Source organism: Chanodichthys erythropterus, chromosome 20 (assembly GCF_024489055.1).
Source record: "Chanodichthys erythropterus isolate Z2021 chromosome 20, ASM2448905v1, whole genome shotgun sequence".
NCBI lineage: Eukaryota > Metazoa > Chordata > Actinopteri > Cypriniformes > Xenocyprididae > Chanodichthys > Chanodichthys erythropterus.
Window position 1 is genome coordinate 2,761,244 of NC_090240.1, and position 19,001 is coordinate 2,780,244.

At 35.8% G+C, this 19,001-nt stretch overlaps 1 protein-coding gene across 1 annotated transcript in view; it reads left to right on the forward strand.

Moving 5' to 3' along the window:
* The window catches only part of smc1al (structural maintenance of chromosomes 1A, like), a 90,885-nt gene that overhangs the window by 14,814 nt on the left and 57,070 nt on the right, over nucleotides 1–19,001 (forward strand). Inside the window, exons 6-9 of the mRNA XM_067371978.1 lie at nucleotides 8,514–8,772; nucleotides 16,899–17,039; nucleotides 17,123–17,205; nucleotides 17,291–17,390. Coding sequence (XP_067228079.1) covers nucleotides 8,514–8,772; nucleotides 16,899–17,039; nucleotides 17,123–17,205; nucleotides 17,291–17,390 — 583 coding nt within the window. The remainder of the gene's footprint in view (nucleotides 1–8,513; nucleotides 8,773–16,898; nucleotides 17,040–17,122; nucleotides 17,206–17,290; nucleotides 17,391–19,001) is intronic.

Below are 19,001 nucleotides of genomic sequence, written 5' to 3' on the forward strand. Positions count from 1 at the left end.
TATGTATCGGCTCTGTCTATTAAATGGCGCTCCATTTGAAAGCAGGTGATGGCGATTTAGCGGTAATCAGGGAACCGGCTTTACTGAAGAAATGCGCGTGACAAAAGCATTCGATACATCGCCCAGCCCTACTCACAAGATTGTATCAGTCACTGAGTATGTATTTTAAGTAATGTTTTATGGTTTAGATTTGTTCAGTTTAACTTCGTTTGGTTTTCGTGTTTAGCTGCAAACAGAGCCCGCCCACACACTGTTATGATTGACTGTGATTTATGATTGATTTTGTCATCTTGTAGCTTTGTCAAGTCTGGTTAGGACACGGTGAGCTTAAAAACAAAAAGACACCGTAAGCCGCCTTTTCACTGCACAATTGTCACATTTCGCCCCCTAGTGGCAGTCAGCCGTTACCTTCATTTATTCACCATGGTAGAATTAATAAATATGAATAAATTAATATATGCACTTTGGATAAACTACCAACATTACTTCTGAAGGAAAAATATTATGGGTTTTCCAGGACTTAATTTTTTAATAATTATTTATTATTTCAGACTTAAATAATCATAACCATTTTACAGAAATAGCCTAGCGTCAAACAGTCTAAGACGGTCTGCAAAAACTAAATGTGAAGAAATCAAAAGACTGAATGATGAACTTGATGAGAAACAGAAAATCATCTAGAGCGTTTAACATCTGAAAGCATAAAAACTATAAATTAATTTCTGTAGAAATACCCCCAGTTTCACAGACAAGGCTTAAGCGTGTCGAGTAACCGGTAAAATACCGGAAGTGGCGCTTTCCACGGATAAGAATCCATGACGCATTAGACCATTTTCTAAGGCTGCACGATATTAAACCTGTTTAAAAATAATAATAAAACATAATGCTATTGTGCCTTCACAAAGGCTGTGAATTAATTAAATGTATGTGCTGCCGGTTTGATATATATGCGCTGTAATTATTTAAATACATGTATGTTATCTATGTGCGTCTTCTCCGTTCACAGTAAATGCTGCTTCATGAGAACTGTTATCATTTACATGAATGACACGTCTCAAACTCCATCTCTGCATATGCTGAGTTTATGTTCATCTCGAAACGCAAAGTGCGACATTTTATCAGATTTGTAAGGTAAGTCATCTATAAACCTTAGCAAATGCAGGAGAATTATACAGTATGTTTCTACTTGGTGAAATGTGCTAACTGCTTGTTGCGACTTTAAAATATAAGTCAGGGAATTTGACATTTGGCTTAGAGTGGGAACCCTGGTTTTCAGTTATTTCAATAGGTCCTTACAGCCTACAACCACAAAAGAACCAAAACCCTCAACGACACCGACCAAACAAATAAATATAGAAAATAATAGGATGAGAACGATAAATTATTGTCATGGTTTTTGCCACAACATACGTTTTATTGTGTCCTTTAAGCACATACTCTTGCACGCTCTCTCTCTCTTTCAAACGCACACACGTAATGTATAGTACAGACACACACTCACACAGAAATGTTTGGTCATCGCTGCTCTGACAAATTATTCAGTAAAATAGTTTAACAACTTAAGATGCATGACTCACCAGCGGGGGTGGTAACGTGGAGGGACGGTGTTCCAGTTCAGATTGGTTCGATGAAGGGATTTCTGTATTTATTCACTCAATAGCCTACGAAAACTAAACCGATTCAGCACAAAAACATTGTGCAATAAAACTGCATGATTAATCATAAAAAGATCACAATCTGGATTCAAACACCCATGTGATCTTATTCAGTGCTCGAAGTGGGCCGGTACGCACCAGCACTTCTTTAATCTGTAGCGTACCCACGCTTTGTCTTGCATACTGGCAAATGTTTCCGGTACTCTAACCACAACACTGAAACATAGTCACGCTATTCTTTAATTGTATAAATCACGCATTTAGAGCTTTTATAAGCATTAGTGGCGCACTGTGCATGAATCACCGCAGGCGCATTCACCAGCATGCTCCAAAAGTGTGATTAAAATTTGCGCGAGCCGTTCCTATGATAAAATGTGCAACCCATTTGAATTCTATTGAGAATGTAGTAAAACGCTATGGATAAAGTCAAACATGATCTAAAGACAGCCATTAAAAAGACTGATGAAAAGAGGGGAAAACATGATGATGATCCTGCAAGCTTTTTAAACTTCTCATGACCACCTTTCCTAGAATTTATCATATTCTATTGTATTTATTGTGGTGCATTTTATCTAACTTGTTAAAGAATTTATATTAAGGGGAATATATTTAAAAAAGAAAGTTAACCTTGCCCTAAGCATGCAATTAGGAGCCATCAATGGTCTAGCTGTAAGTATATCCTTATTTTAACAAATGCTATGGTTAAACAATTACAAGAACTACTTTTTCATAAGGCCAAGTGCAAGCTAGAATCATGGATCTTCTTAAATTATTGACTAAACATTAGTTTTCCTCATGTGTAAAATGTGTTCTGCTAATATGACAGATATGCCCACTAGGAAAAACCTGGCTGTATTCCAAGAATTAACATGTTCAGTGTAAGAGCATTTTAAGTACAGATAGTTGACATTAATTCCCATGGCACTTTGTAAACAAGTAATTTGTTAACTATAGACCGTTACTTTATTGCAGTTATGTTATCAACCAACTTTAAATGTGTGGACCATTTTGCAAAACTAAAGCAACAAACAAATAAATAAACCTCACGAGTAGGGCTGTCAAAATTGCTCAAAAATGACGTTCGAATATTCCCTCTAAAAAAACACGAATATTCGAAGTATTCGAACATCTGGTTGCGCATTTTGTCAATGACGCGCATTACATCAATAACAGGACAAATTAATACAAAGAGACATAACTACTTATATAGGTAGTCTATTTAAGTTTAAACATATTTGACAACGTATTACTTACACAAAAACAAGTAAATCAACTAATGGCCAAGACCGCAGACCTCACTCTCTCTCACCCTCACGCTCTCTGCGCATAACGGTTTAAATGAACAAACAAATTTTGAGTGCTGATCAAGAGTTTTGTGCAAGCAATTTAGGGTCGCGAGACTCTCGACTCTTGTCCCAAATATAGCAGGCTTCATTCAGTGATTGAAACAAATATTATTAATATTTAAGTTTTACAGCATATTGAACGCTCCGAGCGAGTTGTGCTGTGGTAAACATGGAACTTTTCCTTGACATGAAACGGTAAATAATTAAACCAGTGGAAGCAGTGCATTTATCCTTTATTCATGCAATATCTATTCAGTCAGTACAGTAGCCTACACTAAAGTAATGTTTCTGTTTAACGTTAAATAAAATGAGGCACACAATTCCGTGAAATGTGAAAACAAATAACTTTTACCCTGAGGTTAAAAAAAAATAAAGTGCTATTAAACACGAAAAAGGCTACTTACATTCTTGGTGCTCGTTTAAAAAAAAAGGGGGGAGGGGGGAACTGACTGCAATTTATTCCAGCGCACTTTCGTCCTTACAAATGAACGAAATTAATTTCTCCGTTATGGCCTCTTGTCGTGTTGCAGACAACGAGTTTGTGGCGGGCGAAGCAAAGTAAGTGTCAAAACGAGACTGTATGCTAACTGTATCTTACATAGCTTGTATACAACTTTATCAAGAGTTTTGTGCTCAACAATTTTACCTCCTACCGACCAAAATCCAAAGTACTTCCAGACATGGCTTTTTAGATTTTGGGGGGTTAAAATCGCTTTCTCTGCTGTGGTCGAGTTGGGCTCTGCACTTTCTGCCATCTTCCATGCAAGAAGCGTTAACTTGCCAGACAGTGCGACTCCTGTGACCTGTCCCTGAACCCTCAGGCGCGCTAGCGCGCCCACTCACAAATCAGACAGCCACGCCTCTACTACCGCGGGCGTTTTTTTTTCCCCACATTTTTTTTAATTCAAATATTAATTTTCACCTTCGAAATTGTTTTTTTTTTTTTTTTTTTTAACTATTCGAATATATATTCAAATTTAGAATATTCGTTGACAGCCCTACTCACGAGGGAGCAAACCCAAACTCTTCACAACCGCGGAAGACAAACATTCACCCATCCCAAACGTTTTGTTCAAAGTGAACAAAATGGAGTAAATCACCCTTTGAAAGTAACTTGATACTTCAAATAAAGATTGCATCAATTATATCGTTACACCAATAGGTGGCGCCAATTGTTGATTGTTAAAAATGTATGTCATTGAATCGTGTATGTCATTGAATTGTTCAAAAACGTTGATTCATCTATGAAACAAGTGACATCTTCATTGAATCAATTAATTTAATTAATTCCGTATAATTAATGGTTTTTGTAAATAGACTGCAGCAACTAACATTGTCAGAATCTCTAGTAAATTACATTGGTTTTTTTGTTTTTTTCTTTTGTTTTAGTTGTCTATTCAGAATCACATCAGCTTCCTTTTGCATTAAAACTGGATTCCCCTTTAATTGTGTAATTGTTGATTTTCAAAGTATACTAAACTGAGAGGTAGCCATCCAAAACATTCAGTTTTCTTTAACCATGTATTTAAAATGTTTGTGAACTGTTCAATTCAGTATGCACAAAATTTGTAAATTCCTAGACAATGTATCTTTAATTTGGCAAAAATCAAATGGGTAATTTTTTCCAAGCAAATATTCTGTTGAATGAATATATTTGTGCCACATACAATTCATAAATGTTTTTCATTGACCTTTCATGTGCCTGCTTGATAATAAGAAAATATTGTTTGGAGGAAACATGAAATGGGTTTGTTTAATGTTAGCATATTATAACATTATATAATATTTTATATTTAAATACATCTGGAAAAAAAAACAAAAAAAAACTTCTGATATAGAGTCCCCCTAGTGGGATCTCAGCCATTTCCAGCCCTGGTTATACCTATACCTTGAGCCTTCTCTTTTAACATTTTTAAATTTCAGTTACTGTGCGCATGAAGACAGGGTATCCACGGGTCATTAAAAAGCATTAAAAGTCATTAAATTGATTTTGTGGAAATTAAGGCCTTAAATGGCATTAAGAAGCATTAGATTTTATTTCTACAAGCATTACATTTTTTAGATAGTTTTTAAGAAAAATAATACTACCAGTTTATTTTGAATAAAGCCTAAATAATAAATAACTTTCATTTGCTGTCGCAAAATATGTATATTGGTGTGATACGCACACGGAACCAGTTTCATAATTGCCTCCAGCCGGTGCAAAATTGTCATAACGCCGGTTTGGACAGCAGCGGGCTGGGACCTGTAGCCAGAAGGCTGCATCAGTGTTGCCAACTTAGTGACTTTTCAGGCCCCTTTTACGAAGAAAGCGTGTTGTGACGAATATAGCGACTTGTTAACCTGATCTAGCTTCCAAGACCCCCTGGTACTACCGCACGAGCGCAAGATCGCTTTCCTGCCACAGGCAAAGGAAAAGACGGCCCAGAGAGGCCGTTCAGCATTGAGGATGTGCGCTCTGTCAGAGAACAAATAAAATAGATACTATTGCTTCTAACTTGAGTGATCATTTTACGTGTACATATAGCCAAAATCACAGCAAATGTCTGTCTTATGTGTATGGTGATTTTGTCAGACAACGCCTCAATTATAAATCCGGGGCCGTATTCACAAAACATCTTAAGGCTAAAAGTAGCTCCTAACTTGCCGATTTAGGAGAAACTCTTAAAAATAATGGTCACTAAGACCAAATCACAAACAATCCTAATCCACCCAAAGACACTGAACACCATTGAGGCAATAGCGATAGAGCCTTAGTTGCTGAACTTTTTCTTCATAAATGCAATACATTTTTATCTATAGATTTGAACTTCGATGAGACGCAAAAAAAAAAAAAAATCTTTAACTAATAAATAAATATTGTCTGATTATGAGTTAATATACTGAGACTGAGATATATATATATATATATATATATATAATAAGCGTATTTGGTGTGCTGTCCAAGGGGATTGAGGGCTCTGAGCTTGAAATTTAGGCCAAACCCAAAGTTATCTCCGTATCCCCAGTTGAGAGTGAAGAGTGGGGTGGCGGAGGGATGCAGAAAACTGTCGAAGTAACTAGGTGAGTCAGCTTTCGTCTGTGTATGTATTCCTCCTCTCGAGCTGATTAGAAAAACTGTTCGAATGTGTTTCTCCCAAACTTTGTTTAAAAAACATAATTTGTCGCTTGAATTCTACAATATCTTGAGATGCAGACATCCAAGAGGTGGACAATTAACTGTATATACTAGTTTAATTAGTGACACTCAGCCTATTTTAAAACCTTTATGGCAACATTTTATTTTGACTATGGCAATTTTTATTAAAAAATATTTGTTTGAATAGGGCAACATTTGTATTTTAAAACCTTTATTTTAATATGGAAACATGACACCTCATTCTACAATATTTCTATGATTAAATCGCTGACTCCTCCCCCATCAGCCAATCACTATGTGTATACTCCATAGCAATGAGGTCAACCCCACCCTTACTCTTAGCTTAAGACTTCTGTCTATTCCTTAGTAAAAGCAGGTTTGTGAATAGGTTTTAAGAGAAAACTCTTAGCTAAGAACTTTTACTGCTATTAAGGAGAACTCTTAGTGGTAAGATAAAATGTTTTGTGAATACGGCCCCAGGATTTTAGTACTGGTTTAACATGTTAGGGCTCGAACTTTACTTTCCCGACCGGACAAGGACCTGATTAATACGTCAATACCAAAAAACTTGGGAATCACCAAAACGAGAGAATGGCTGATTTTATTACATTTAGTGTTAGTGGCGATCAATAGTGGATGATAATAGGCTGTATAATGTACTGATGATAACAAGGTTGCGCTGTGGAGACTCACGCAGCATCTTGAGGAGAAATGGAAACATGAGTGAAGCACACACAAAAAGAAACTTGGTTAAACATACTGCAGTAAAAATTCAAAATGTGGAGTTTTTATAACTTGATATTGGTAAGCAAAATCACACGACCAAGAATGCTGTTTTCCTAAATAGGCTACCATCACGATTAAAAACGTGACACTGATTTCATACAACAGTTCAGTTAACAAATTGTTTATATTAAGCCACTTACATTTTAGAAGGAACATTGGCTGTTTTTGTTCTATTTTATCAGCGAAAATAGTTTCAAACAAAGATCACAACAGAACCAAAGCGCAGCACTCAGCCTTGTTTTCATTACTGAATGATTCAGCATTTTGAACGAATCGGTTGAGTCAAAGATGAAATGACCCATTTATAAACAACTGCCTAATTTTTGAATGAATCAGCCATTGGAATGAATCGTTTGAATGAATGAATCAATGACCCACTCAATAAGACGGTTACTTGACGCCACCTACTGGTGGTTTAGTTTCATTTTTAAAATATAATTTCCCCTCCAACATTTCATATTTGTATTTTCAAAATTATATCAAAATTATTTTAAATAATCTCATAACATTATTTAATGCAGTCGAAATCAATCAAAAATATGCAGATTTACATATGTCAAAGCTGCAGTATTCTGAAAGGATATTGCTTCAGAACAAATTTATATTTCTACCACAAAAAAAAATACTACTGTTTCACTCGTACAAGTGAATGACCGATTTACTCATGTCCACATGACGAGGCTTAATGTCGAGCCCTGTGTAATCTTAATGGGCCGCGTTTCAGTCACCATTTCATATTGTCTGACAACAAAAACAAAAAATATATAGATCAAACAATTTTTATTGGGAATTTGGCTGTATTAAAATATATTATGTGAGCAAAAGGGTAGCAGCAGAGAAGCAAACAAATGTAAAGGGCTGACACTTGGCAGAATGCAAATACAACGACATGGTGAATATTCTAATTGCTGTATGTCATCATCTATCGACATTTAGCGGCATATAATATATATATATATGTATATATATGGCATTAATACATTTAAAAATTGGCATTAAAAAGCATTAAATTAGATTTGATGAAACCTGTAGAAACCTTGGAGGAACTATTCGAATATATATTCAAATTTAGAATATTCGTTGACAGCCCTACTCACGAGGGAGCTCTCTCATAGTGCTCTCTACTCTGGTAGAAAGGAACATGATTTTAAAAACGGCAAAAAAAACTCCAGCAATATAAAGTCCTTTTTAAGCAAAGCCATAGACATTTATATACAGATCAAATATAATAATAGGAACATTGAATCATCTTGGAGAGTTTCATCGTGTTGACTTTTGTAACTGAACATGATGCAGTATTGATCACTACTGACCGATGCCCAATCCGGCAAAAATGGCAGTATCGGATCGACACATCCCTACTTTTTACCCGGGGCTATGAAACCCTGCTTCAGAGCAGGGTTAGCACTGGTTTAGGGTGTTAAAGGCACAAGATTTTTGGATTTAAAATCTCCAAAAAACACTAGAACAATGTTATTTATTTTGTTGAGGAGATGGAAAGTAGTCTGGAGATCTCTTAATGATCCACATGTGATAGTGTGCAGCTAATTGTAAAATGTTAATTAATTTTGTTTGACATGTTGACAGGGAGAAGGATGCAGAGCTCAATCAGAAAAGGCCTCTGTATATTAAAGCCAAGGAGAATACTGCTCACAAGATCAAGAAACTGGAGGCTGCTCGTAAATCGCTGCAGAACGCCCAGAAATGCTACAAAAAACGCAAGGCAGACATGGATGAGCTGGACCGTGAGCAGGGGGCAGTGGAGATGGCCAGACAGGAGTTTGAGGAGAGGATGGAGGAGGAAGCTCAAAGTCAGGGACAAGATCTACAGCTGGAAGAGAATCAGGTACATCTTAAAAAGACCTCTAGACTAGAGGTCTGCATGGGATGGATTTTTCCTTTTTTATGTTACCTTCTCCTACTCCCTACACATTCCAGCTTAAACGCTCCAGATAAATTATTAAAATCATGTACATATACAAACCACTGTTAATTTTAACAGAAACGCAAGTACAGGCTACTGAATAAAGTTAATATATAGCTCCATTATAATCAATTAACCTGATTTCACAATGAATCTTTAAAAATGTCTACACTTTGTTATAATGCAAAACTCAGCACTGAACAAAATCTCTGGCGTTTTAACCGACACCTCTGATTGGCCATTGTGTTCAAGAAATCAACAGATATGTTTGGGATTGGCTACATTGCTCAACGCTGCAAAAACATGCTGTAAATAGAAACCTTTGATGTTCCCTAGAGCGCAAACACAGATACGCACTGGATCGCTGCCGAAGCCGTTTTGCCAATATGCTATTATTACAAAGAAAACTGATCCTAGATCAGCAGTTATGGGCAGCTTTTCCCTCTAAAAGCAATCAACAACAGGCAGGGAAAGGCTACCTGCACACATGAGTGTCTTGGCATGGCACACATGAGTGGCCACCCGCACTTACTCATCAAATCTTGTCCCGTGCCGCACTCTGTTGTGTCGGGTCCCAAAGTAGTGTAGGCGTGTGTGTGTGTATGTATGTATGTATATATATGAAATGATACTCCTTTTGAAATGATATGCCTTTTTTGTTCTTTTTTTCTTTTGAGTATCATATGTATACTTCAGGTTGTTATTGCTCATATATGCAATTCATTGCAAATCAATGATAGTGAGATGGACAAATAAATGGTCCCCAAAAGCCTGTTGTCATATTTACATTAATATGAAAACATTTTTAACATTACAAATGGTGTATGAATGATCAAGTAAACTCAATTTGCTTCAGTCCAGTAAATGTTTCTTACATTTACTTTATAAAAATCATTAAAGATTTCTGATCAAAAAAGACTTGATTTAAAAAAAAAAAGTATGAACTATCAATCGGAGGACGAGAAGGCATGAAGTAGATTGTGTACAAGTTTTTCAGCAAAGTTTTGGTCATTGATAATTTTATGTAAATTTAGATATTAAATATGATACAGTAGGCTAATATTTTCATTAAAGGCATTATACTTATTGTTCAGCAGAATTTTACAAAGAATGTTTAATTTAAAGGTACAATATGTGATAATTTTGTCCTCTAGAGGTCGCTAGAAGTCTGTTCAAAACAAAGGCGTAGCTTGATGATGCAAAGTTTTAGAGCGGAATCTTGGGACATGTGATCTCCATCTCAACGGACAGTGCAAAAGAATAGGGATTGGAGTCGGGAAGAACTCGTGTTCATGGATGAGATTATTAACGTTACTGTAGTATGAAGCAGAGCAGGACCAAGTGTCATCAAGCTGAATGAGGCCTCACGAGCAGCGGAACTTTTATGACACAGTCGCCGGTGCCGCTTCCGCTTTTCCGGTCATGAGTATGAGGTAATGCAGCTCTGTTTATTATTAGATACATTTGAGTGTGTTGAAAATGATATTATAACGTTATTCTGTGCGTTCACTCGGCGGCTGCTGTGAGGCTACTTGTTGCACACTGCAGTAAGATTAATTTTTAAACGCAATTAATTTTAAAACGTATTGTATGATGGAGAAAATTATGTATTACTGTTAATAAAAATAAAGCTGCATCTGATTATGCTGTTAGCTATTCGACAAAATAGTGTTTTTCTCTGAGGCATGGTAAAGCATGGTAATTGAAAAAAATCAAGAAAATTGATTTAAACAATAAGACTAAATGTGTTGAGCTATATAACAATTCGTTTTCTGTCTGTAAATATATCAAAACAGATGTTCCCTTGTCTATTAAAACGTGTAATATTTTAAAGCGTCTTTGGTGTTTTCATGGTTTCTACAAAATAAAACCGGAAACCGAGGGTAACGCGGGTATGACGCAATTGACAGGCGACTCCTCACACGTCCCGGAGCCCTGGTTAACACTCTGAGGTCTGAACGCCGGCGCGTTTTGCAGGTTTTTTTTCACATTGCAGCAAAACAGACTTAAAATACTCCGTCATTTTTTGTCATAGAGACATAAGTAATATATCAATTGAAACTATAGAATATCTTTTATTTGTATACACTCAGAGTAAAAACACAATTTTGTGCTTTTTGTAAAATAAAGAAAACTAACATGATGCGTGATTTCTCCTGTCCCTCTGAACGAAGTCCAATCTGATAGTTCTCAGAAAATGAACTGTAACTTAGTGAATACTAATCACAGAAAAATTAAACTCATCTCTAAAAAACCGTTAAGATGTCAGGTTTTAAATCATGTAAGTCAAATCGAAAACAAACCTTCTGTGTTTATGTAATCTGTATGAAAAGAGAGCCATGTCAGAAGTCTGTGATTCAGATCATTATCCGCTAATGTGGCCACGCCCACGGAGCCAACGCTATTCAGATGCAAATTCAGAGGCAATACATGCATTCATCGTCTCAATCGTGTATTTATTGTCTTGAAAAGTGTTTATCTGGATATAAAAGTCATGGTTAGCGATCTCTAGAAGACATGCAGTTAGTTCCTGTTTTCTTTTCTTCTATAGATGAATTTTAAATGAGTTTTTGTTTCTTTAGCGCCCTCCGGCTGTAGTATGAATTGGAAACTCCATTCATGGAATAGCCTCTTCTTCTTTTAGATGAATTTGTGGACTAAAAATGCACAGAGCGCCCTCCGACTTCAAGGATGAATTACAAACACCAGCACTCATAGTAATGACAATGAATATTAAATAAATATAACTCCTCTGTATAGAAAATTGACATAAGCATATGAGAATCCAAAATTTCTCCAAATGTGCATGCTTTTAAACTAAAAGCCTATATTCAGACTCTTTGCATCACAGAAATACATTCTATTTTAAAGTATAATATAAAACCATTACTTTATATTGTAATAATATTTTTCTGTATGTTTCATATATCATGATGAGCTTGAGACATCACAGAAGGTTTTTTTCACAGCCTACCTGACTGAAATGCCTCATTAATATGCAAGTCATTTCAGCTCATTACTATCCCATTCTTTTGTCTTCTCAGGTGAGAATGGCCCATTATTCAGTGGTGATTCACGCCTCCTCGCATACTGTGTTTCTTGGCAAAAAAGTGTCTTATAAAACAATATATTGATTTAGTTTTTTATGAAGGAGTAGGCAGCATAATTTTTACATAATTTTGAAGCAAAAACTCTAGTCTACAATCTCCAATAACCAGAAGTCTTGTGAACACAGATTTAATATACTTTTTTGGCCTTATTTCAGTGACTTAAGTTTTTTTTGTTTTTTCAATAACCACGCATAAATGTTATTCCTTCAAAAACACAAACATGTACATACATGTTCCTCACATATTATTGTAGCCTAGTTTGTGCTGAATACAGTGTAATGACACATTTTCCATTTAATATGTTTATGAACAACTGAAAAAAGCACAAATGTCAGGGCATGTCAAAACTTCTCCAGGCCCCAAATCAGTTGGAAACATTTGGGATAATGTAAGTACTCAAGTGAACAAAATATATAACACTGGCCTAGTGGTTTTTGGATAGTTTACTGCAAAAACATTATATATTGCACCTTTTTAAGTTTGAGAGAATAAAATAAATGTTTTAAAAATATGCATTACCAAACACGCATTCCTTTTTAATGAATTTATACCCCCACAGTGGTGAAAAAAAAAAGTCATGAAATTGATTTATTTGTGTCCTAAGAAGATGGAAAATTAATTTTATAATTTCTCTTTATGGTCTTGCCATTTTTAATGTTAAGCTCGATGAACATCCTTGTTTAAAATGTTTGTTTAGGTCCCAGCTGGTCCTGGCATGAAAAGTTAAATGCAGACCATAAGGATCTGTGCAAGGGCTCATGTATTTGCAGAGGTCTAGTTGCATAGTAAAAAGTCATCTAGTTTTGCATGGTAAAAGTATACTTTTACTAGGGTAAAACAAACTTGCAGAGTATTGCCTTAAATTATTAAATAACAGCTTCCTTGCCATAATACATTTTAAGTGCCCCTATTATGGATTTTTAAAAATGACCTTTCATGTAGTGTGTAACATAGCTCTAAGTGAATGAAAACATCCTGCAAAGTTTTAAATCTGAAAGTGCACCGTCAGACCTGCCAACATGTACGCATTTTGCGTACCAGGTACACATTTTGACCTCAAAGTACACTGGTACGATTTGTCACTCTATACTACGCAAAAACCCGGTGACTCCTCTGTGCACGACTAGTACTCAAATCCAGCAAAAGAGTTCGACCAATCAGCGCTGGGTTCATTTCCCCAAATAGCAAATGGTGGTGATTGACAAATGCGTACGGCCTATCAATAAAAAGAGACTGCAAATCGACAGCAACACAAAATTCCGCTCAATCCCTCATTCCACTCCCGCCGTCTCAGTGACTGAATTCTCAAGCGAGGACAGCACACTCACGCACTTTTAACTCCTTAAGGTAAACGGGTATAAAATGCACAAGTAATATTGAACAACAAATCTAAATAAAATTGAAATCGCTGATTATGAAAATGTTGTGGTGTATGACTGACTGACAAGCGTGAGTCTGGAGAAACAGGCGTTTATTTATTTATTCTCAGTTAGGGCTGGACAATAATTCAATATCAATATATATCGCAATATAATTTTTTCCGATAACGGTGATATGATTTTTAAACACATTTCCGGTATTTTGATATATAAACGATCGGTTTGTGCGAGAAACTGAACATTATTTATATAATTTATATAAAAATATTTTTAGTTATCCACCCATGTTTTTAAGATTCTGTAAATGACGGACGCTTTAGTTAACACAACCCCTCGTTATATGACTAACTTCTTGATGTTCTTGAAAACTCGATTTGTTTGCTCTTATTGGTCCTTTCTATTCATTGTCAACTGTTTTCTATAAATATGTTTGTATTGGCTAACCTTTATTCAGCGAATGTTTGTCTTGAGGTGCGTTCATGTGGCCTCGTAATTCCTGTAGTTGCGGGTTTCTAGGTTTCTAGCTTGTAAAAAGCGTTCACGTCCTCGTAGAGCTCGTAATTACAGCTTGTAAGCTGGGAGTTTTCTGAAAGCTCCCACATGTACCACGTGGCCGCGGTACCACCTGACCGCTGTAGATTCATTTAGGCGTTGATAGTGGTGCAATGGAAACGCATTATTCCCAGTCCAAGGACCAAGGACCATTATTCCCAGTCCAAGGACCAAAAGGACGTGAACAGCTCCGAATATAACGTCACGTGTTGTTATCTCAAGATTCCGGTTAATACGTGGTGACGTGAATGCAGCATTGTTTATAATTCAAAGACAGCACATTACAAATAGAAACCCTTTTTTTCTGTGGGATTTAGTATCATATTTGGATATTGGAGTAATAAATTAAGTATTTTAAATGAATCACATGTAAACTCAATGTTTACTGTTTTCTAAGGGTTTCTTAATTGTAGACTAGTTTTCATTACAAAACCTGTATAAACGACTCAGCTGTCAGGTTAGTTGTATGTAAATGCAGCCTTCTTGAAATTGCAAACAAAAATTTTTAGTCTATATTAAATATATGAATGCAATTCACTTGTGGTTGTCAGTTTGTATAAGAACATATTATGCAATGCAAGATTAATCATGAATTAAAAAAATGCTTTTGAGCAGGTGTAGTGTAATTTTTAATTGTGTCAAATTAAAAAAACTTTAACAGTCAAACTTAGATTAACGAAGATGGGTGTGTGTGCTTTGTGTATTGTATTCTCAAAAATTAAAAAAAAAATTCCAAGGTTGGCAGGTCTGCACCGTATATAAAGTTATTGTCGACTCAGAGTCAATTAAACGAGTCGTTTGTAAAACAAATCCCAAGCATTTCGTTGTGATGTCACAACAAAACATTACCATATTGCCCACCCACTTATTGGGTGTGCAAACGGCAGGGAAAATTCATTTTTTCAACAAAACCACAGCACTACAATTTTTTGTTGTGTTCCCGTCATTTTACTGACGACTGCTCCTCAAACCTCAGGGAGTTTAATGCAGGATTCACAAAATGCTTGGTCTTAAAATATGGGTCAGTGCCCAGTTTATTTGGACCAGCTTGCTCCTCTGAATCTCATCCTGTAAGTATGATTAATAATCCATGTTTATATTTTCTAGCAATCGTTCAAAATTAGTAGTTTTGTATGTTGTTGTGTAATGTACACCCTCATCTGTATGTCTCCTGCTACCTGGCTAACTCACGTTTCTGTAGTTCTGCTATGCAGATGTGGGTCCAATGTTGTCTAAAAATCTTATTACTTGGAGTAATGATCAAGGATGGAGCACGACTTTTGTTTACAGAGTGTAATGCATTATCAGCTATTCACGTTTGTGCTTGGCTAACGTGGGAGTTTACAACATGGCTGTAATCACTGTTTTACATTACAATGTTAATAGTTATGACGAAAAAGTCTGCACACCTCTGGCCTAAATGTTTATCTTATGTTAGAGGTTTTCAGCTTCGCTTGGCATTCTCATCTCGGGTGTGCCTCATACGTTCTGAAAAGTGAAGTTGCGGGCTCTTTGATCGCCCCCTGATCGCCCTCTCCATTCAAACGAATGGGAATCAAAACAAAAAAATTACGCTTCAAATAAAATTTTCCGAAAGATGGTTTTGGTCATTTAGGGTAGTTGTTATCTTGCTGATATAAATTCAATTGTTCGTTTTTGTGATAAGTTTGATTTTAGCTAGCAATTTGATGCTATAGAAACGGGGTGTTTCATTATGATTGACAGTTGTGACTGATAGTTTCTCTGAGGACTGTCGGAGCTTCGAAGGGAGATTGAAGATGTATAACTACTAATTTTTGATTTCTGTGTTATTTCACACTGACAAAATTAGTTGTTCAGCAGTAAACCGTACTAACCGACCTACAGGATCTGACGGATCACTGAACTTTTTTTCGGTAACGTTAAATGTGTGCTTTATAAGCTAATTAATAAATGTTATTAGTTAAGATAACACACCTAACGTTAGCAATGACAGGAAAAAGCAGGTGGAGGTTATCTGGCAGTTACTAATTATTTTTATGGGTATAAAATAATAATTATCAGGACAAAACTAATGATAGCCTACTCTAATTTATTATAGAGCACTATCTACAGCAATCGATCTCCTGTAACTTAGTTGAACTTGATTTAAAATGGCAGGACCGTTTCTGACACAGAGTTGTTTCTAGTGGCATATTATATTGAGTTTATTTACTGAATTTGCTGTTTCAAAAATATTATTGCTCTAGAAACAGAATAGCCTTTTATTTTATAGGTAGAATTTTAAGTTGTGTATAATTTATATAGCCTATTTAAAATACATCAATAATGACGCAGTCGTCTGAGCGGAAGTTTAATACCGTGTATCCGCCACCGGGCTCCACTGATGACTCCTTCTGCGCATGCCCAGGCTCCAAACTGACGTTTTTGCTTAATATGTCAACGCCCGTCATCGTGCGTTTTACATTCAGTTCATAACAATGGAAGGAAGCGGTGTTGCGTCTTCCATCTTTTTTTAGTCTATGGTGCATCTACATAAAGTATACCAGTGACGCTGCTATAGGTGACACTTACCATATAGAAACGTCGTACTCAATATGTGATCACAAATCATTTTCTGGTTGATCGACTTCAGACATTTCATCGTCAGGCTCGAATTGATACGGTCTGTCCATACATTGTATACAATGTCTTGCGAATTGATAGATGTCATTCAGTTATGGCAATGGGCGCGTGGTGCGTGCAGTAGACCAATCACAAAGGATTGGACCATCTGACCAATCAGAACAGTGTAGGCTCATGGAAAGGACGGGTTTAGAAAGACTGATTCTTTGAACTGCTTCAAACAAATTGTTTAAGAGGTGAAATTCATTGAGGTGAAATTAAATGTATATTATGAGAAAACGAAAGTGTTTTTTGACCTTGCATGCATGTATACCTGTTGTAGGAGACTCCCAAAACAATATTAGGAACCTTTTAAAAAGGCATAATAGGGGCACTGTAATAAAACTGCTGTCTTTGTGTTCAGGTTAAGGCATATCACCGTCTGAAGGAAGAGGCTAGTAAGCGAGCTGCTACACTGGCTCAAGAGCTAGAGAAATTCAACAGAGACCAGAAAGCTGACCAGGACCGTCTGGACCTGGAGGAGAGAAAGAAAATAGAAACGGAGGTCCAAAAATTTTCAGCAAATTTAATTTATACAGTGAAAATAAACAGAGCAGCTTGAATTGCTGTAATTGTTGTTACTTATAGGCCAAGATCAAGCAGAAGATCAGAGAAATCGAGGAGAACCAGAAACGCATTGAGAAGCTGGAGGACTACATCACTACCAGCAGGTACAAATGCATCACAACGCATCACATCTGGCAATCAGTGTTGGTGTCTGTGCATCATTGCCGTCTTTCCCTTTCTGCTCTCCAGACAGTCTCTGGATGAGCAGAAGAGGATGGAAGAGGAGCTCACAGAGGAAGTGGAACAAGCCAAACGAAGAATAGATGAGATCAACATGGAGCTTAACCAGGTAAAATTTGAGCGAGGCACTAAAATACTTTAACATACCATTGGCATTCAGCAAATAGCAGTTAAATCATTGTGATCATTGAAGCATATTTTGATGGATTGTGTTAGTTTGAAATCCATTAGAACTCTTTATTTTTCTGTTGACTTTTATGAAAAGATTTTTAATGAAGTAAGGCCTGATTTAGTTTTAGAATTTTTATCTAAGATCAAATTTAAAAAAACTTAATTTTTTTTTTCCACCTTTTTATAAAACAATAAATAAAATCTTGTTCTCACCATGAATATAGCCGAGGTAGCTTGTATGGCGTTAAATTATAACAAGCAAACAAATTGTGAGACTGGTTTAGTTCACAGTCTCCAGAAGGAACCAAATGGTGATCCTCTCTGTTTTTTTTAAATGGGAGCAGTTTTTGAAAGAGGTAAAAACAATCAAACAAAAAATAAGTTGTCATGATGGACAAAATAAACTGTACTATAAAATAAACTGCAGAAAGCAATTAACACATTATGTCATTTTGTAAATACAGTTATTATTTAGGGCTGTCAAACGATTAATCGCATACAAAATAAAAGTTTGAGTTTGCCTAATATATGTGGGTGTACTGTGTGTAATTATTATGTATATATAAATACAAACAAACACATTCATGTATATATTTGAGAAATATTTACAAGTATATGTATTTATTTATATTTTTATATAATTTATATTATATATAAATACAAATATTTTGTACATAAATAACATATTTCTCTTAAATATATATATTAATTTGTGTGTATTTATATATACATAATAATTACACACAGTACACCCACATATATTATGAAAACCCAAACTTTTATTTTGTATACGATTAATCGCGATTAATCGTTTGACAGCTCTACTATTATTAGATCTTTTTTGAATCAGCCAGCATAAAATCATGTGTACTCTGATTCATGAGTGTTATGTGATGTCAAGTCACCTTTATTTATAAAGGGCCTTATACAGTTCAAATTGTTTCAAAGCAGCTTCACAGAAATAAATAGGGAAATTATTCAATCAATTATGCAAACTTTATCAAATATGATACAATGCTGTAATACAGCACTAAAAAGACATTTAGTCAGGTCTCCAGACTGTGACCAAATGGACGTGTAAGGTCCACCCCATTGAGCCAAGGAAGGTAGCCAATGGAGTGGTAAAAGTATTCCTGCACATTCAGTCCTTTGAGTGTGACAAAGTAATTTTATTCAAATTAATCTTTTATCTGAATCTATTTTATCGTCTCACACCATACGAGTATACGGATCTCACGGTCACAAACTCGTCAGCCTTGGTCATCATACAGAAGAAATTTGCTAGTATTTACTATTACTTACTGCAAGCTGCACCATGCTTGCTCATTTCTAAAAGTATGCTATTTAGTCCCCATAGATCTGTAGACAATTAAGGTAAGACTATATCTAACCAAACGTCATGACCATTACCAAATAAGCTGATCAACTTAACTTAATCTAATGGTAGCTTTATATAATCATGCCATAGTTTCCCATGTACACTTAGCTAGAATAATATTACAGTAATCAGAGGTTGAGGCTCACTCTATTTAGATTGGTCTAACAACTC